The 21,234-nt window shown below is 44.2% G+C and overlaps 2 protein-coding genes across 2 annotated transcripts; both read right to left on the bottom strand.

Moving 5' to 3' along the window:
• Positions 1-511: 511 nt before the first annotated feature.
• Positions 512-7,869, bottom strand: ston1 (stonin 1). The gene is made up of 4 exons (XM_076164393.1): positions 7,722-7,869; positions 1,542-3,509; positions 1,075-1,277; positions 512-977 (listed from the first exon to the last, which is right to left on the bottom strand). Exons 2-4 carry the CDS (start codon positions 3,421-3,423, stop codon positions 912-914), a joined length of 2,151 nt encoding a protein of 716 aa, XP_076020508.1. The 5' UTR covers positions 3,424-3,509; positions 7,722-7,869; the 3' UTR covers positions 512-911.
• A 1,938-nt stretch (positions 7,870-9,807) lies between these two features.
• On the bottom strand, positions 9,808-20,741 carry ppp1r21 (protein phosphatase 1, regulatory subunit 21). Its single transcript, XM_076164528.1, has 22 exons — positions 20,154-20,741; positions 18,266-18,334; positions 17,804-17,950; positions 17,406-17,507; positions 17,124-17,288; positions 16,958-17,016; positions 16,749-16,843; positions 16,523-16,575; positions 16,242-16,391; positions 15,997-16,098; positions 15,822-15,910; positions 15,371-15,507; positions 15,064-15,156; positions 14,358-14,485; positions 13,623-13,772; positions 13,440-13,532; positions 12,495-12,749; positions 12,090-12,125; positions 11,855-11,971; positions 11,210-11,308; positions 10,944-11,072; positions 9,808-10,486 (listed from the first exon to the last, which is right to left on the bottom strand). Exons 1-22 carry the CDS (start codon positions 20,211-20,213, stop codon positions 10,457-10,459), a joined length of 2,358 nt encoding a protein of 785 aa, XP_076020643.1. The 5' UTR covers positions 20,214-20,741; the 3' UTR covers positions 9,808-10,456.
• Between the last annotated feature and the right edge of the window lie 493 nt (positions 20,742-21,234).

The raw sequence follows: 21,234 nt of genomic DNA, 5'->3' as shown, positions 1-21,234 counted from the left end.
GCCTTGAAACAGTGCTTCGTTTAGACTCAACTTTGTAAACATCAGTGGGATAACCTTGTATTATGCTATTTAGTGCAGTGAAGACAATGGAGATTTGTATACAGGTGAAAACCAACAGACTTGGCACAGCGAAAGGAGAGCGCCCTCTAATGGGCAGTACTCAATACACACACACACACACACACACACACACACACACACACACACACACACACACACACACACACACACACACACACACACACACACACACACACACACACACACACACACACACACACACACACACCTGTAGGGCCAAGCAACACAGCTACAAGCGTCCATAGCAAAAGGACAGGTGGGCCGAGAGAGGCGATTACGGGAGAACACAGTCCCTTAAATTATCAAGTCTCTTAAGGTTTCAGTCCCGAAATGGAATCAAATTCAGACGTTGGCCTCAGCCTGAACATAAGATGAAAAATAATCATTCCTTTATTGCTCATCTCTTAAGCTGTTTAACTCACAGAGCCTGTTTGGCATTCTCTTTATTAAAGTTGCCAGTCATTCTAAAGGACAGTGCATGTGATACAAATGCAAGCTTATATACAGTCTTAATATTAACTGTTCTTTTAGTTAATAAAAAATCATTGTAAAGTGCTAGGGCGAAATGGCCACGTTATCTCTTCTACATTGATTCAGCCTGTGTTAAAGGATACAAACTGGGTTAAATTCCATGAGAAATACAATCGGGCTATGTGTAATTAGATGAATTTGACACTAGATACAAGCATAAAAAGACCCTTGTCCCCCCCCCTCATTTTTGGTGAGTGTGATATTGAACGTTATCCCTTTTCGTCAGTGAGGAGGTTTGACATCTTGGCGCAAATGAACTCCCTCCACTCCCCTCCCCGTGTTCAGAGCTTCTTTCCTCCTCACTGTGTCATACAGCCAGACTGCCTCTGTGACTCGGTTTCGATCCATTTCTTCTCTACCTCCACCTGGAAGAAGACAAATGAACTTCGTTAACTTCCCCCCGTTTGACACAAAAGTGAAGAAGCGTCATTACTGAGGGTTGGTTGCGTGAAAACGTCTTACCTGGCAATGGTACCGTGTCCAGCTGGTCACGTGTTTCTGTGGCTGGATGTCATTGACGGTGCCCAGTGATTTAATCCTAGTCTGGGACACGACTGCTCCCATGATCTCGCATTCCATAGTGACAAAGGGGTACCAGTCCTCGGGGATCTCCTGATCCGACGCCAGCTCAAGCTTGCAGGAAAACGAATGAGGATGATCCACTGCTGCAAGTAAAAACACAAAGACTACCTGTAGTTACGCTGTTTCACCACTGAGGGGCAGACAGACTAATATTTGGCAAGCTTCAATCAATCTTCAAGGAATGTCTTTACTTCTCAAGCTTCTCAGAACAACCAGGAAGAAATCCCCGTGGGGTCAGAGGTCAGTTTCTCTTGAATGATCTATCTCCACAGCCACAAAAGCCTTTACACACTTGCTTTAACGTGCTGAATATGCCTAAAGACAAATGTGAAATGTGTTTGTGTTACCTGTGTTCTTCGCAGGCAGTTTGTCGATCTTCCACACAACGGCCGAATATACATTCTCGTACTTGACTGTGCCGACCGACACCTGCATGACGGGCTGTGAGTCTGCGGCGCTGACCGAACCCAAGCAGGCGTTTCTGTTCATACGGGCCTTCAGTGACCTCTGTCGCAGCAAAGTTACCGTTTGTGACACTTTGATCCAGTCGCCGGGTACGGGCACGCGGATCACCACGTTCTCACAGAGTGGGAACGCTTCCGACGTTCCCATGGAGGAGGGGAAGGACGCCGACATGTTGATGAAAGCTTGGAGCTCCACGTATGCCCCTTGCACTGTCACCACAGCTTTGACTGAGAAGGGAAGCTCAGTGCAACCTAACACCGCGGTCTTGTACCTCATCAGCTCCAGTCGACAAGCGTCCAGAGGTGAGAATTTAACCAGCCGCGACCTCTGAAACTCCACGTCGCTGACGCATTTGTGAAAATGACAGTCGGCGATCTCCATCCAGACTTCGGTTCCGTCCTCGGGTCCGTAGCTGGAGTCCAGGCGGAGAAGCCCAAGATCATTGAGAGCGAGGAAACAATCCCCTTGTCCGTTCAGGAAAGCGAGACAGTGAATCTGCGTGGTGGCCGCCCGCTCCATCACGGCTCCGTCCTTATCCAGCTGCACCCATATATGATCGGTGATCTGCAGTGAGAGCTCTTCCTCCTCATAATGCCGTTTCTGCTGGTGGGGCATACGCAGCTGAAAGAGTTCCTCCTCTATGGACGCCACGAGATCCTCCATGTCCTCGTGCACGGTGGTGCCAAACTTGAGTAGCTGCTCTATTTCCGCCTCGTGACTCACTTCTAACTTAGGGTGGAAGCGTTTCTTTTCCGTGTATGAGAAATGTTCCACCTTGACGGTCAGGATCTTGCGCGGCTCGCCGTGGCTCTCCAACTTCACGTCAGAGAGCCTGCAGTGAGGGAACAGTTGTAACTCCTTGAATGGCTTCTCCAGTCCCTTCTCGTAGTACATCTGCAGCACCCCCCCTGACAACAGCCGCACGTAGATTGGGCCCCACTGTCGCGAAGACATGCGGTTCTTTTTTTCGGGGATCCTGAGCATTAAAGACCAGCCGTCTCTCTTCTGGCTGCGAAACAGTCCGTGAGGGACGAACTGGGGCGAGCCGTCCTTGATCACCTCAGTTCTTAATTCTGTTTTGCACCTTAACTGTCCCTGTGCTTCTCCTTCTGTCTCTGTCTCATGGTTGTTTACCGCTTGTAGGCCTTCCAGTTTGTGGCAAATATAGGAGTAGGAGCTCGGGAGCTGGTGGCACGGAGGTATGCCGCCATCTTTGGTCCGGATAAAGAAACGGGGTAGGCTGTTGTCCGATTCCGAGTCTGAGGAGGAGCTGCCCGCGTCCGTGCTGGGCCTGGATCCGTCCCAGAAAGGGTTGAAGTGTCCTGAGTTCCCTTGGAAAGAGGGGAAAGGGGTTGGTCCGTCTGAGGTTTGAGTTAGGCTCTGTGCAGTTCCCTCTGGACCCGGGGAGGAAACAGAAGTGGTGGATGTGCCGGAAAAGCCCTGGAAAACGTTATTCTTTTCCCATGTGTCAGAGTGAAACAGGGATGCAGAGCTAGGAGGAACCCCAGTCACCGGAGTGCAAAACGGCGTGTTACATGGTACAGAGGTATTTCCACTAAGACTTGAGTGGATTTGAGGTGATTCCGAAGAACTGTTGAAGCTCCAGGAAGTATCTCGGATCGGCGGGAGCACTAATTTCAGACCGTTGGGTCGAGGTATAGATGCTTTGACGTGCACGGGCGACTGCAGGGGCTTCTGAGGTGTCGAGGGCGGCGAGATGTCGTCGTCAAACGTCACCCAGTTTGAGTGATTTGTAGAGCACATAGCTGGAGGTAGCGGCTGACCAGGTTGTAAACAACAGCTCCTCCTTTGTTGGGTTTAGACGTCCCTCACTCCAGGGGCCCTCTCCTCTGCAAGAAGACAAATTGGGAAGAAAAAAAAGTTCAGTGAGCAACCGGCAAAGGATCTGTCTTGATAATGAGGTAAAGGTAAAATCTCCAGACGTTACAGATGTTTTATTTGAAAGCATAAAGACATCTGTTCAACGTGAGCACTCTCTGGGATATTTTGTTTTCAAGGTCCTCTGTAATGTTTTAATGAGACACAGACCTCGAGGATATGAATAACTTGATATTTGTTGACATAAAATGTGCTATTTTGATCAGAAAGCTGAAGTAAACATCCTGTCACTCTGGAATCCAGCTTCCTCACAGTGACCCGGGGACACAGATTACAGGCTGGTTGATTCTTCTTTTCCAGTTGTTGTGAATCCTAAATACAAACAACTAACAAATGTATTGGAATTATGGGAATAGAATGAAGGAGCACCCAAATACAAGGAGATTTTATAGAACAAAACATGGCCTTTGATATGAGCTTTCAAAATTAAATAAGATTGGACTTAATGACATCATTGTTGAGAAAAATATATTGCTGGATTTTCCAAAAAAAAGCTATAAAAATCTAGTGTTTCCATAAATTATCGTATCTCAAATGTGATAATAGAGGTTAACCCTTCATCTCCTGGAATAGTGGAGTATTTAAAGCAAATAGTCATTTTTGTGATAGAAGAATCAGGATTAGAAGTTCCATCATTTTGTAAAGCAAATTGATGTCAAATGTATTTTTGAAATGTGATGCTCTGAACTGAATCTATCCTCAATATTTAATAGCAAATGTGCTATAAAAGAAAAATGGCCTACGAGAAGGTTCACTGCAGCAGCAAAGATCTGATTAGACAGCACCAAGTGGAGTGTGAAAAGCAGGTTATGTGCACAGCAGCTGTTCCTGCAGGAAGCCACAGAGAGGAGCAAAGCTGGGTTAATGTGGAACACGCGTCGGCATCCACCACAGAGCAGCAAATAAACATTTCAGCCTCAGCGGTTGCACAGATTACACATTTCAAAACAATATTGCTGCAGAAAAATTAAATACTGAGAAAAACAATCAGAATTCCCACATGCAACAGAGCGAGAGTTGAAGCTGTGGCAAAAACTCTGATTTCACTGCCAATTAGCCAAGAGGGGGGGAAAAAAAGCAAAGTCGCCGCAAAGAATCTTACAGTCTAGCAATTAATTTTTCTTGCAGATAATCAAAAGAAGACTCAGTGTTTGATATGCTGGCGGCTCAAACGCGCAGAGCTCAGATGAGCCTTCCAATGTCCCCGTACAAACTCAAACAAGTCTAATTGAAACCAGAAAGCCTCAATTATAGCCTCCTTCCTCCCTGCATGATCACGCCCATGACGCGCACGAGGGAGACAACCAGTGACAAGTTCAGCCAGCTGTGAATTAACAGCTGGGGGCTCCGAAATCGGCTACTGGATTGACGAGGTTCCAGCATTGAAGACTATAGGGGAAGCGTCTTCTTCCTAACGAGAGCGTGTCAGCCCCCGAGTTAATACCTTCTCTCCATCTTAAGGAGTGTGTAAGCCTTGGCTGAGAGGATGAGTCCTCCACAGGGCGAGACTGAGCCTTCAAAACTCATTCGCCATCAGCAGTCTCTTCCTGCATTTTCGAGCAAGGGCAGCAGAGGAATGAGAGGTTGCCAAATCTGCAAAGGACAAAAGACCACATTCCACGCATTCCCCCGGGGACCAAACGCTTCTGCACACAGGAAGCACTCGTCTGCTTTATCCGTGGGAACTGACAACGAATGTTATCCGCACATCATTTTATTAGTAGAAGATTTAAAATGGTCCTTAATTCTGATTTTGCCATTGGATCAGACAGCTGGGGATCTGGGAAAAGAGGATTCAACAACACAACACCGGATGCAAAAACATCAATTGTAATCTAACAAGGCCATTAAGGCAAAGAACACTCACACTAATTAGGCTGAACTAAGTCATATTAAGCTGAATGCTACTTAGCGGCATTCGTGAAAAAGCACTTTATAAGCCAGTTCTCAGGGGAAACGTCAGAGAAATGATGAGAAGCTCCCAAAAAAAAGCCATTCATGCCCAAATTACAGAGGTGTCACTCAATTAAAGCGACAATGTTCAACACTCTCAGAAACACGACTTCCAAAACAAAACAACACGAGTAAAGAAGAAAATATGAGCTGAAACGACAACCTGCTACTGTTTGACACGGCGCACTGACTTTGTCATTAAGTGTTTATTTTGTGCTCCCACTGTAATTACTGTGGGAGCTGCTCGCTGGATGACATGTCATCATTCCCAGCAGGTGATCAGAAATGGCTCATGGCAGAAGGAACCTATTTTGACCAGTCAACTGACGATTAATGACTGAGAGGAAACCACAGTGGTTTAAAAATAAAACTGTGCTCGAACGAAGAAAAAGAAACTTAAAATACTTCCACCTTGGTGGACAGATGCTTCCTGGTTTACTGAGCCAAGTTCCTGTTTGATTCTCTGGGATACTTCCTCATCCTCTTCATAATGCTGTTTTAAAGCACATATCTATCTAGTGTTTTAAACTGTATAATGAGGAACTATTCCATTTGATTTGAGAATATGGTAGCATGCTCTGATCACAATGAAGATGCATGGGATCTAATGGAGTGTTGGAAATCTCCTAAGACTCTTCCTGTACAAATGGGCCCACAGAAATACAATATTTGGGGACAAATACAGGGAGGATGGGTGTGTGACACATAGTAGTGCTGACAACAACCAAGCCCCACTGCTACACTGTAATCAGCTGACTCATTACTCATTACATCTGCACTTGTTTATGTTTGTCAGCAGGGTAGCTCAGTAAGCGGCGAGGAATGATGCTGATGGAATTTTGTACATAGGTACGACTCGGTCAGCTTATGAGGCAGATCCAGATATTGGAATACCTTTGCTGTCATTGCAAGATACTGCGATTTAATGCTGGATCAGCTATCAATAGGTATAATGGAGCCCAGATTCAGACACTGGTGGATTTAAATACAAGCTCAGACAGGGGGGTCACATTTGTGGCGCCATTGAGCATTAAGAAATAAAACTTACAAACATGCAACTAGCACTAATTTGGAGCTAGCAGTATTAAGTATACAGTGGATTTGCATGATCACATCGACCATTACATGTCGGATTTTCAAAGTAGACATTCCAGTGGCCCTTTTTATTAGAAGGCAAATAGCACCTTAGTGGAGGTATGTGTGCTCTCTGTTAACTCCAGCGATTAAGATTTTTACAACCCATCTTAAAGGTCACTGAACTCAAGGTAGATCATTCATTGCGTATTTCAGAAGAAGCTTGACATGACGACTTAAAACTGACGGGAACATTTTCATTTACGAAACTTCGACTGTCCTGATATTCGATCATTTATTTCTATAAACGTATTTTGAATCAAGTCATCTACATGTGCACACAGATGAAGTTAAATCAATTACAACATGTGTTCGCTGTTGAGGCAAATTATTCACAGCATTTCCGCTGTTCAGAAATCCATATTTGAGCTTGATTATTGATTAATTTGTATAGATTTAAGTAGATGTTATTGTCCAGTTCATTCCGTGTGCACCGAACGTACTTCAATTGTACTTTTAAACGTCACTTACTTTACACACTACGACAATAAACAGCTCATGTGAATGTTTTCTGTGACTTTGCCACACTTATCGGTGACGTGCTACCGAGATGTTTTGGTTTGCTCAAAGGTGGCAAGTCAAACAGTTTGAGAGCCGCTGCAGTTTAAAGGGGGCTTGGACTCGCACTATTACTATTTTCTTTTACCATTACTGTCATGCTGTGACATGTAGTCTAGCAGTACTGAGTTAACCAAAATCCCGAAACAGCCAAAACATGAGCTCAACAAAAAGCTGTTTTTCTTTCCACCCATAGCAACAACAGAGAGAGAAAAACAGTAAAGCACGCTGTCACACACGGCAGAACCAGGACCAGATCCAAAGCCAAGTCCCGGACTGAGGGGCCCTCTTTTTGGCTCAGAAATGCTCCATTGTTTTGATGAAGCGGAGTAAAGTTACTTGTTTCGAGTCGTACTGTGTTACATGTTTCAGTTACTACAACCTGCGCCATTCACTCCAAACAGCGAACAGCATAAAAAAAGAAGTGACACAAAACTGTATGATTGCGTTTCATACATAGTTTCAACTTTAAAACTACACCAATGCACAATTCGCAAGTAGGGAAAATATATACTTACAGATACACAGACGCTGCTCCTCAATCTCAGCTCATGACTACACTACTGTTTACCGGGCGCGTCTGAACTCCGATGTCGGCCGGTTTTCCTCAAAATGGCAGAGCGTGAAGCGTTTACACAGCGTCCTCCAACGGGACACGGCGGCAGGGAGCGGGCCAGTGCTGCATTCACGACTGTAGGAAATGGCGCAATCATAACATGATCGCATGTTACAGCGAAGGGTGGCTACTCTAAACTCTAATGAGATTATAATGATGCAATAATCATTTCCGTCGCGTATGTTGGCTGGTTTGTCAGCAGGATTCGTAATGATGTTGGATTTGCTGGCATAAGGAATTCCCCATATATGTTTGATGGCGACCCAGGTCAAGGGGTGGATCCAGGAATTGATATATTTTTTGTGGTTTACTCTTAACAGCAGAATATTTCAGCTCAATTTTTAAACACGTCTGTTTCTTCTCATTCTGTTTTTAGGGCAGCACTGTGGTGCAGCTTTCAGCACTATTGCCTGAAATTAATACTGTAGCGGTTCAGACGGGATGAATGCAAATGAGGAATTTCACCACAAAAGTGTGGGATTTTTTTAAATCCCTTTTTCTCTGCCTGGGTGGAGATTGGGCTCTCGGAGGTAGAGCAGTTATATACGGATCGGAAAGTTCTTGGTTAGATTCTGGGTTTCTGCTAGGGAGCATGTATGAAGTGTTGTTGAGTGAGACACTGAACCCCTAACTGTCCCTGATGTGGAGGTTGGCCATCGTGACTGTGAGGTATATGTAAGGTTCTCTGGATAAGAGTGCTCCATAAGTACAGACCAAGTACAGTGCAAGATGATGTAATGAGTGCCTTTGTAGTTATAGGGTGCATGTTACTGTACCACTAATCCAAAGTTTTTGAATGCACCATCAACAGCCATAACAATTTGGAGAAATATAGAAGTTTACCAGCTGTACATGAAAGCTGCATGAAGTCATCAAAATTCACACAATATTTTTTTGATCAGAAAAACAAAATGACCACATCTTCCAAGAGTATCCGATGATTAAATGTTGATTTCCCAGTGGTTTGGGTGTATTGCAGTCACGTCAATTTCAAATGGCCTTGAAAAAAAATCCCAGTCTGCTCAAACTGTCAAATATAGGTCAGACGTGAAAACGAGAACAATGCTGAAAATGTCAAGTCTTATTGAATATACAAGTCAATCTAAATGCACAAAGAGGTTTATTATTGAGCAAGCTCTTTATTTTATTTCACATATTTATATGTGCTTTGGAACAGATTAGATTATGAGAATAATACATGTGTTATTTTGGACAATTTAGGAGGTGCTGGCAAATCTTTGTGATCACAGGTTTGCTGGCTGGTGTTGCCTGGCAAACAACAGGTTTCATTGAACTGCTCATAGTCAACATTAGTGTCTTCACCATGTCCCAACAGGCCGGATTGGCCCAGAAATACTGGAAACTAAAATGTGAAGGGCTGTCTAAGCACCAGTTACGTCATTCTAGTTATATGGTTCTGCGTTTTTGGGATTCAGTTTTCTATTTTTGGAAAATAAACATTTGTAACCTCAGAATAAATGCCTTTCTATATTCTTTTTCACAAAACATACAGTACAATTATGTATATTATGCTTTCAGAAGAGTGTATATTCACATTAACCCTTTTGTCCATACACATAACATGATTTCAGACACTATTGTGCTACACCAAGTTTCTAAGTGCACATCAAAACATACTTTGGTGAAAAAATTACTACTTTTAACAGAGCAAGTTCACAGAGACAGACTGACACTGTTTTACGAGTTTCAACCTGTCCATCCTACCCTACTGTCTGGGTAAACACAGTTAGTCAGTCTTTCAGAGGAGGTTTTTCTCTCTACTCTCACAAGTCATAAGAGATTCCAAACAAAGGAATGGATTCATGTGTATTTTGTGTTATTTGTTTGTTCAGGTTGAAAGCCCTTCTTCATGAATATGCATATATGCAAGTGTTAGAAGGGATATTAGAGTGCATGGGGCCCACACAGATGACTTTGTGATGACTCAGACTAATTACCTCCAAGTTGATCTAAAAAATGTTTTAAAAAAAAAAAGTAAATCAATGCCCCTTTTGTTCTTAAGCATGGTGCCACAGTCACGCCATACGACAACACTCTTCTTGTGGACATACAGTAAACAGTCACTGCCAAATTTACCCCGTGCCCTCGCACAGATACTACTTTTTGTGTGTCACAAAAACGAAACAAACAAAGTAAACACAGATAAACAGGGTTTGGTTTTCAAGTCTTGACTTCAAGTCGGCACCATAAGCTTCAATCTTCAGCTGTTTACCTTCATCTTCCCTTTTGGAAGGGAAAAAAAAAAGTTCTGTTTTTTTTTTCTCAGCCTGAAGTCAAAACTGCCCAGTCTGCTTTCCCCCCCCCCAAAGGTCAAGCAGCAGTTACAGACAGCATTCATCAAACAATGTTGGTTACTGGTGCTGGGACAAGTAAAGGGAAAAAGAGACACTTTCCTCAGTCCATATCTTTTTCGTGGCCCCTGCAGTCTTGTTTTGCGTCGCCCACTGCCTGATTGTGGAGAAAGCTGAGGCTCGTGAGGCTTCTCCATCCATCGGTGTGGATGACGGTGGGATTAGTAGTACCGGGACGCTGCTGCTGCTTGGAGGCTCCACGGACCAGAGATTCCTCCAGGGTGAACGTCTGATACCGAACGGAGCCATCGTTTGGAGGAGGACTCTAGCGACTTTTGTTCTTTTTGGCATTTGCCTATAAAAAAAGAAAAGTAACCCATAACTGCTTTGTTATACGCAAGTACAATAACTCGAAATATTCAAGTTGTTTTTTTCAAATCCTACATGCTGGGGCCGGTTTCTGGGCTAGGAGAAAAAATAATGATCTTTAGATCTCAAACATGTTCTGTCCCGCCAACTTCCCGACACCCACACATCTGCATGCACACATGTAGGAACATGCACGTTTTAATAGGCCTGTGCAACCTTTAACGACTTTTTCAGATGTTTCTTTCTAGCAGGTGCTTTTCCCATCAGACATCTAACCACAGTACCATCGCTGACCTCCCAGCTCACCCCATAGAGAAACGTTACAATGGCACTTTTCATTCACACTTTGTACGTTGTAAGTGAAACAACCATAATATATAAATAGTCATATTCTTAAGACCTTGAATTAAAGCAGACACAATACAAAAGTCTCAGTGCTGTACCTTATTGCCCAGTTTGAGTGTGTCAATTTCCTCTCTCTGCTTGCTGAGGGTCTCGTTCATAATACACAGATGGTCACTCATCAGGCTGAGCTGTTCTTCGTAGCTCCTCTTTGTCGTGGTCAGATCATCCTGTGTGGCAGACACGGCAGTTGTGATGAGAATTTGATGCAGTTGTGATGCAATGTGAAAATCTGCATTGAAGTCAACAGCTGAGAGAGTTGTGAGAGGAGGGTGGGGTGTTCATTGGGATTAGGGCAGCACCTTACCTGCAAACGGGTGACGTTCGCATTGGCCTGTCTCACCTCCTCACTTAGAGCCTCCCGGGATTTTTCTGCAATGGCTAATCGCTTGGCCAAAGCGCGACACTGCAAAGGGAAATAGCTAATTTAAATTCATCTGTCCCCTGATATGTCTAATGGATGCTAAGTGTTTTACACATCTTTTTTCCTCCCAGTAACGGCACAAACAAAGATATTTATAGGAAAAATTAGAACATTTAAAGACGGCATCAATGTAAACTGACAAAAACACTGAGTCACGATGACATGGCATTCTTTCTGCTAGGCCAATGTTAGTAAACATTCAAAACAAAAACACATGGGGGAGGCTGGATGTGGTGGATGATATTGGAGACAAAATAAAGAGCCATTTTCCACTACACAAAGGACAAAGACACTTTCGAAATTGGTAAATAAAGTCACACAATGTTGACCTCTGGTCCTTAGGGCATAGTAATGGAATGATTACAAGAATTCAGAGCGTGTGAGGAGATCCATCTATGACATAGTCTGTTCCAACAGTTGCCATATCTCATAGCAGATGACAAAGCCCCTGTGTGTGCTATTAAAATGTCGGGCCCTGAGCTGTAAGAAGTGGCTGCTGCGTGAAACAATCATGTGAGTGTGTCTCACCTCAGAGTGGAAGTGCACAGCTTTGCTGTCTGATATCTGGAGTTGAGTCGTCAGCTCACCCACTCTGGCCATGTAGTGAGTCTTTATCAGCTGCTCCCGGGACTCTTCGTCTCCCATCTGCAAACACAGACACATCATTCCAAATGCTGACTTTTTTCAATGGTTTAGTATACGGACTATTCATTTAAAGTGTTCATTTAGTAGTTTTTAGTAAGTATGTTCAAAAACAACTCACATGGTCAACTGTTGGTGTTGTGCACAACATGCCAACCTGCAATTAGAGGAAAAACAAACACTTAAGGGACATCTAGAAATCACCAAACACAGAAGGGCCTCTAACACTGCCAGGACAAACTGGACCTGGGAGACATGACAACAATAAAAGTGATTACACCCGCAGTGCAGTTACTAGCTGTGATAGAAACCCTTTTGACCTGCGAGTGCAGCCTGAACTCTGTACCAACTTGCAGAAACAACAGTGTTTTTCCATTCTGCCATGTCAGCACATTAGATGTCTGAGTCATATTAAGTAAAAACAAGCTTAGTGTGGGAGCAACAGGAAAGAATGATAATCCTCCTTTTGTGGAGGCGAATCACTGACACGAGAGGCAGGTGAAAACAGCCAGTAGGGTAAATGTACCAGGCTGGTGCAGAGCGTCGTCTCTTTCCCCGCAGCTCTCGGCTCAGTCTCCACCTCTTCATGGCTGTGGACAAGCAAATTGCTTGGACCCATGTGCGAGGCTGGACTTCCCCCAAGAGCCGCTGCAAGCTGCACTTCCAGGTCCGCAATGCGCTGGTTCTCCTTTTCCAACCGCACCTTCCCCAGCTGGGCCTCCAAGAGCCAATGCTCCTTCTCCTGCTCCAGGCGAGCAATCTTCTCCTGGCTCTGCTGAACCTGTGGGAAGCCAAGAGGAACAGGAGAGGAGAGGACGATGAGATTGTGGAAGGAAAGAAGGCTGGGAGAAAGGAAAAGGGAATTTAGGTGGAAATGAGACATAACCATATTGGACATGCAAATGAAATGTAATTTCTTATGAGGAAGTTTCTAAAACACATTTTACAAGGCGTTTAAGAGAGTAAACATTTCCCTAAAGCCTCTGATGAGCCCCCAAATAAACCAGTTAAACTAATTTCAAATGACGCATTTGCCACATATATTTCTATATGAAGTGAGTTCACACACAGCACACACACACTGCAGCTGGTCATGTTGTCACAAGCCATAAAACACAAATGGAAAAGGAGGCATTTTTCCATGTGTTCATGAACTCTTTTCAACTCAGCAAAGTATCATTTACAAGCTGATCCGGCCACTCTTGTATCAGGTTGTCTGCCCTTTTATGACCAATGTAACTTTTTCTAAATCCGCAAAATTCCTCAGCTGTCACTTATGTCACTTCCAGTATTCTTAGGTTACACATTATCCTTTAAATTATGCACACAATTGTACACAGTTTAAAATCTGGCACTATTATTTGCTTGATGTTAGACGACAGCTGCTTTTAGAATAACCAAATCTGGTCGGCACATTAAAGGTCAAAGTTCACAATGTGGGCTTTGTAGGGCCAGCCCAAAGGTGTCATACCTGCTGAGTGAGACCTTCCCTACTCTCTGTGGAGCTGGTGAGCACACGGCGGTTGGACAGAGCGTCTCTGTACGGGACGGACTGTGGCCTGGGCTGAATGGAAAACCAAAGCAAGATATCAGTGAGCAACCGGTTTGTTCATTATAGGAGAAATGTTTGCGTTTTGATCCACCGTGTTCTGACCTTTGATATAGCATGGATGTAGGCCGCCGCTTTCTTTTTGTTAGCCAGCATCGTTTCTGCTTGCAAGGGGTTCAGGGACATTGTCACACCTCTTGGACTGTAGGCTGTGGATGTGAAGAAGTCCAAGTTGTTGCTGAAAAAAGTTGCAATCTGAAAAAAACAAACGAAAAAACAGGGATTCATGTGGTTTTAATTCTAAGAAAATGGATCTCAACACCCTCAACACTGCACTCTGTCTACACAACCTATCAATCTTCAAATTTATCAGTGTGTGTTACTGCTTAAAACTTTCCCAATGAGGACTTCTACAGATGGATCACAACAACAGAAAAATGATTTCACCGTTTAACGTCCACAGTCATAAATGTTTGAGCTATTAAGCTTTTGCTCACAGCGGTGCTCGCTCGCATAACGCAACTTACTCTACACATTGCGTGCCAACACGTTATTCACCGCTGCCACCCCACCAGACGGCCTCCCAACAGTACATAGACCTCAGCCAGTGGTTGAGCTGATTGTGACTAGGGCGCAGCTGTACAAAGGGTCATTTGTTCAGTGTGTTTGAACATTTCACTGCTGCCCACCTGAGCCCAGCAATATTGGCAAATCAATATGATCCAGTGGCTCTAAAATGGAGCGCTACTTACATTTAAGCTTTTTTTTTCTTTTTTTAACAACTAAAACTCAAGCCGCACAACTCCAACCCGAGCGCTGCCTGCCCCCTGTTGGCTGTACCTTGCCAGTGCTGTTGGTCAGCGAGCCCAGAGATCCGAGCAGACACTCGGTGGTGGTGCAGAGTTTCTGTGTGATGGTGGGTAGCTCCTTCTCTAGGCCGGCCTTCTGGTTGTAATGCTTAGACATCTCTGGATGGACAGAGAGATTGAGGAAAAAGCAGCACAATTATTTATACAACTCTTTGGCTTTTACCACTTTCTTCACATTGACCAGCTAATAGAATTTATCGTTCGATTAGATCCCACACTTTCTTTGCGCAAAGTCCAAGAACAAAGCCGTTGAAATGCAGTTACCACATACCAGAAATGGAGATAGCACTATAATTCCATTTATTCTGAAACTGATATGTTCTGGATGTGTATAAAGATGATCAAAGTGAAAGGGCCTCTGCAGTGAGGCTCCATACAAAGACACAACAGCTGTCTGCCATTTTACCAAAAGTGCCAGCTGTTCCGAAGTATCACTTCTCTGCCAGAAACAACATAATTATAATTCCACTTGGAGTCGCAGTGTGACAGAAGTTCCACTGCAGCCCCTGGCTATTTACTGTACAACAAATGGAGTGTGGGATATTTATGCGAGGAACACAAACAGGTCTGACTTTTTGTAAATGGCAAAACAGCAGCGTGAGGGAATCGTTACGCCGCGTCGCAGCGGTTGTGAATTTTGCTCAGGGTCAAATCTGGCTCAGGAAGTTCTGCTTCACCTTTAATGGCGTCGTGGAGGCTGTGTAGGCAGGCGGCCAGCTGGGTGAAGACGGCAGAGGTGCTGCTCTGCGGCATCGCATCCTGCTGAACACCTGAGAACACAATTAAACACATTTGTAAAGGCGAGCACATCGTAGCACAGCTCGCAGCTTCCAACACTTTGCTCCAATAACCAGCAATAACCCTGCAAAGCTTAAATATTGTATAACAATATGCACAAAAATAGAATGATTGAAATGAATTTGTGTGATAATAGGCATTAACTGAAATAAAAGACATTTCCTCCAATAGCCAATGTGAACTTACTGGGTAAGGCCAATAAACTAATGTAGTTCTGTAGTTTCTCAAACACAGAAGTTACTTTTTTCATGTCACTTTGTAACTCCTGGTTTTTCACAGTAAGGGCAGCGGTACATAGAGGCGTCTCCGATTCTTCTTCCAAGCTGGAATAGAGAAGACAGCAATCAACAAAACCTCATCTACTTCATCTCTCTAATTCTACCTTTCACACACACACACACACACACACACACACACACACACACACACACACACAGAGACACACACAGAGACACAGAGACAGAGACAGAAAGACACACACACACACACACACACACACACACACACACACACACACACACACACACACACACACACACACACACACACACACACACACACACACACACACACACACACACACACACACACACACACACACACACACACACACACACACACACACACTGCTGCTGACCTTTTCAGTTGATAAGGGAGAATCTTCTGCAGGAAGTTGGTGTATGAGGAGAAATTATCAGCGAAGCTCTTGAGCTTGACTGTGGTCTCCTTCAATTCAACAGAACACAATCAATGGCAAACGGTAATACAGGCTTAAAAAGCGAGAGCCCCGTTTTGCTCCCCACCCCACTCACCAACACTGTGACTGTGTCTTCTGTGATGCTTTGGTGTAGGTGCAGCAGGCTGTCCTCCAGGGGGCGCACATAGGCTGCATTTTCATGTAGATACTGGGAAAACTGAGCACAGAGCACAATTCTGCAGGTTAGAAGAAGAAGTATGAGCTGTGGATGAGCTCCCTCGTGGTGAAGGTGTTACAAGTGGGTGCACACATATCGTCTGAATGGTTAGCGTGTGTTGCCCGTGTGTGTGGCTGCCTTACCCTCAGGTTCAGAGGTGAGATGGGTTCGATGGAGGAGTCGAGGGGATAGATGTGAACCCTCTGTTCGGTGTAGGAATGGAAATTCAACAGAGCAGCGACCAAATCCTGAACAAAGCCCACAGCTTGACACGCCACATCTCTGGCCTTCAGCTGCAACCACGGAAACAAGACACACACACAGTTTTCGTACCCTCTCGGAAATCGCAAAACACATGAATGAACCTAGGACTTATCGCATGTATCCGTGTTATTATTCTTCTAACCACACAATCTTCACTCACCTGGTGCTTTCGATTGTGAGGTGGAACATTTAGGCTGTTATAGTCGCTCAATTCTGAGGGAAAAAAGAGAGAAAGAGGAGCCGTTAAACCAGAGCAGAACCTCAATCCCTGCACTTAATCTTATTGAGTTTACAAAATTTGATAACATAGTTTAGCCCTCTACCATCTTGTATGAATGTATACAGTTTGGAATAACATTTCAACCCTCTGACGTCAGAAAACTCACTGGTGTCATTGAAGGGCACTTTCTCCTGGATGACGCTGCTGCTTTGCTTCACCTGCCTGTTCAGCTCTGACTGGCACCTCCTCAACTGTTGCTGACTGCCGAGACGAACAAAAGAGATGAAACGTAGATGAGGCTTCTCGATAAGATGCTGCTTGTCGCACTGTCTGTCATTATAATTGCGAGTTCCATTGAAAAATAGGAGAACGTACCACTCTTCTGTTCGCATTCTACACTCTTTTGCTTCTCTCTCCAGGGTCTGGGCTTTTATCTGGAGGATGAGAGCACAAGATGTACACACACAAACACACAGATCTCGCAAACAATCTACTCCATTACAAGCTTGACAATCACACAGCAATATCTGCCCACTCTCACCTCTAAGCCCGCCCTGTCGCTCTGCAGCCTCTCGATGGTTTCCATGTACTTGGTGTTGAGTCCCTCCGAGGCGGCCTGGTGCTGCTCCGAGTCTCTCTCCAGCACCTCCAGCCGCGCCTTCAGCTGGGCTTCCTGCTTTTTGTGCTGCTCGTCTGCTTCGTAGAACTACGCATCGGGACACAAGCGTGAGAGAATCATCGCATGTATGACCAACAATGACCTCGGCGGTTTCAAATATACAAACACACGGGGCGGGACAGAGAAAGAACAGAGCCGGCCTACCTGGATATGAAGACGCTCGTTCTCTTCGATCTTTTTCTGCAGGTCCTCGTCAAAAACGTTCTGAGCCTGCAGGCCGTGCTGCGACGGTGAATCTCCTTTACTCTGGAGGAGGGAAACGAGAAATAGGACCTCTTAACAATCAGCAGGGTTGAATCGTGCAAATTTACCACAGAGAGTACTTTCAAATAGGTCCAAATAGATGTGACAAAGTAGAAATAAGAGCGTAATAAGTGCAATCATGAGCAATAATCACATCACAATTCCATTAAAGATGGAATCACTGATTTGATTTCACAACCGTTACGGAAAACACTTAGTGTATAAAATATTTAAGGCGTTTTTCAGTGGTTGACTCTAGCAATAGCGGCTTGTTCTATTTCTTCCTCGTGTCTGCCCACCTTCCCCTTTTTGCCCTTTGCTTCACTGGCTGTGAGCTCCTCTTGAAGCCGCTCCACCCGCTTGGCCAACTGTTGGTTCCTGAAGCTGAGGCTGTCCATCTCCTGCTCCTGCTTCCTCAGGCTCTGGTCCCTCTGCTTCAGCTGCTCCTGAGAGGGGAGGAGAGACGGGACAACATGAAAACAACCACAGGCGGAATAGAGGAAAATCACTACCTCTTAAAAACCTAACAGAGCCGTTAGTTACACTACAGCTCTACAAGCATTACATTAGTTTGTTGAGAGAAATAGTTTTACTGATTTCCTTAAAGATATGATGAAATATTTGGATTCCTTTTTCCAATTGTGGACATATTCCAGGGCCAAAACTAAGCCTGACAACCCGAACCAACACAGGACAGTTAAGGCTTGAATACACAACTAAATTACAGCTCTGGTTGATTACTATTCTTAATGCTGCTTTACCTTTTGTGAGGCGGAGTTGGCCTGTTCATCTACGACTGCCTTCTTCAGCACCTGATTCTGGGCACGGAGCTGTGAAAACAACAAAGAGATCAAACGTTGATCCATTTAAAGAAACTTTGTCACAGGCCAGGATTGAGATGAATGATGATGATCCTTCCAAATGAGAGAAACATGCTATATAGAGAAGAAGAAGAAGAAGAAGAAGAAGAAGAAGAAGAAGAAGAGCACGTTAATCAGAAATTTGTCTTACGTGCCCCTCTTACACACGCTTTGCCGAGGGGTCAGCGCAGGGCAGCCATGATACGGCGCCCCTGGATCAGTTCTGGGGGTTCGGTGCCTTGCTTAAGGGCACCTCGGCAGTGCCCTGGAAACTCCGCAAACTGGAACCGGCGCCTCAAACTGGCGACTATGGACTGAGCTACCGGCCAGACTTAGATGTATTTACCACAGAATTTGAGAACTTATTCCTATTTAACAAAATCCATATCTTCAGTTACAGCGTTATCCTTATCCTGCACTGCATCAACAGTAAGTCATTACATTCGTCTTAAACACATACTTTTTAATGCACATGCGTTGTTCCTGCTTTTTCAATCAATCAACACGTTTTAAACTCACTACTCTGTGCAAAAACCTCTCCTCTGCCATGGCGGCGTGTGTGACAGTTACATCGTCAGCACATCCTGAGCAGGATGTGATGCTTAGCTAATGGAGAAATCGCACATAAACAGGAAACAGCACACACACTCGACCACACTCCCTGTGCCGTCACCTGACACAGAAACAAAGGGCAGACATCACCCATAACAGAGCAGAAGTGTAATATGGACTTTGCTGTCACTTGTTAACATATAACACTTTTTAAAATGTGTGTGTGGCAATTGAAAATAACAAGCAGTTTGCCTGATGATGTAATGAAGCTCCACATATATGATTTCACTACAGAGTAAACCTTATGTCAGAAATGAAACGATATTTTTGGTTTGACAAGTGATCCTCATTAAATATTGACTCTTACCTGCAGTGAGTGATATGGGCTCTGACAAACAGTCTGACATTAGTAGACTGAATATGATGACAAAGCAGGTATTGTGTCCCTGTCTGATCCGTTTGACACCTCAGTAACGTAATTATTGGTATTCAAACAAGTTATTGGAGTGATGACTTGTTTCTGCAAGCTTCAACATGTATGTGTTATGTGGATCTTGTCTTTATCCTGCTGTGTGTTAAACTGTTTCGGCCCTATCTGGAGCCGAGCAGGTCACAAGTTGCAAGTCACAACTCACACAGCTTTATGAATGAGAGTGAGCAGAGACGGGGAGACGAGGCGGGGGTGATTTATACAACTTGTGCGCAGGTTTTGCCTCAGGGATGTGTCCTGTGCATTGAATCTAAAAGCTACATGTGACAGAGTCGCACCCCAGTTCACACAAAACCATTTTATGTTTGCTGAAACCCCGTCAGGAAGTGGTTGGACACATGTTCACCAGATGTAAACACACCCGTCCCTCCAAGCCACCTACTGAAACCCCACTATTACATTACAATAACCACTGACCACCACAATAAATCATACATGACAATCAATAATAATAATAGCAGACAGTCTCTAGAAATGCGTTGTAATCCGAGATGTAAAGAAGGCCTGATAGGGAACCCTGCTGTGCTACAGGATGACTGACAGCTCTGATCTGAGCACAGTGCACATTACTGAACTTGCACGACTTAACCATGATGAATTAGTTTGATTCCAGTCCAGCGGAATGTTTCAGCATCATTCATATTCCGTACTTAATTAAACACGAGGAGTCTCCGTCCTGCCTCCGGTGACAATGTGTAAGAGTAGCAGTAAAATGAGTAAAACCATCACAAATGTAAGCGTTATTACCTTAGAGTACTCCTGTGCCAGCTTGCTGTATTTTGCTTGCAGTTCTGGATTGTTAGCCATTGTCGATGCAATCAGGAAAATCGTCTAATTGTTCAACCAAATAACGTTATCCTGGTTAGCCAGCTAAAGAGCTAGCTGATGGCTCATCTCTTATCTTGTTTTAAAAATATGGCAGAGGATCGCGGTAAAAGTGTAACGTGGCTAATTAAGCCTCTTTCCGTTACATAGTACGACCAACCCCTGGAACATTGCGACAGTCGGGCTGTCTTGATTGCCAGAGAAATGACAGATAGGCAGTCATCTGATTTGCGTTCATTTGAGAAGCCGGATGTTGTTCCAGCACTGCTAGCCAGCTAACTAGCTTATAGCTACGTTAGCAAAACAAATCTCACCGCCGAGCTGACGCTAGCTTGTTGACAGCGCACCCACAACCCGCTAGGTCCAGAAAAACGCATAAAAGCGGTAGGAGCTGCTGTTAAACTATAAAATAGAAACTGACAGTTAGCTCATGCAACACGTTTTCATTTTCCAATCGGCTAAACCTTCGAATGGACCGGAATGGAGACTCAAGTTTAGAGGTGAAAGTTCACAAAGAAGGAAACTGGTAAGCAGGTCCGGATCTGGCGCCATCTAGCGGTGACTTTAGAAAGCAAGCGTGGTAGATAGATAGATAGATAGATAGATAGATAGATAGATAGATAGATAGATAGATAGATAGATAGATAGATAGATAGATAGAAATCAGGAGTGACTTGTGGATGTATTTAAAAACAGATGACCTTAGACCTAATTTCTTATACTCCATAACAATCTCAATAGAATTTCTCCACATTATATCACCATGTTAACTAAACGTAACTGTAAATATTGCTCTAGCAGCTGTCAAGTTTAAACATAATACATAAAATGCAATCAAACTATGTGTGGTTGAATGTTTTATAACAAAACAAAAAAAATGTTTTCAGCTTCTGTTGAGCTTTCCTGTATTACATGCATACAGGCAAAACACAAACTCTCACATGCACACCACAGCCAGTGGCTCCAGCATTGTCTGGTTGCCTGGCAACTGTCGGCGTGGCGT

This window comes from Genypterus blacodes, unplaced genomic scaffold, assembly GCF_046128005.1.
Source record: "Genypterus blacodes isolate CSIRO-AG114 ecotype Tasmania unplaced genomic scaffold, CSIRO-AGI_Gbla_v1 ptg000012l_1, whole genome shotgun sequence".
In the NCBI taxonomy this organism is placed as follows: domain Eukaryota; kingdom Metazoa; phylum Chordata; class Actinopteri; order Ophidiiformes; family Ophidiidae; genus Genypterus; species Genypterus blacodes.
The sequence above is the reverse complement of the archived record's forward strand: the minus strand, read 5'-3'. Positions and strand labels throughout refer to the sequence as shown.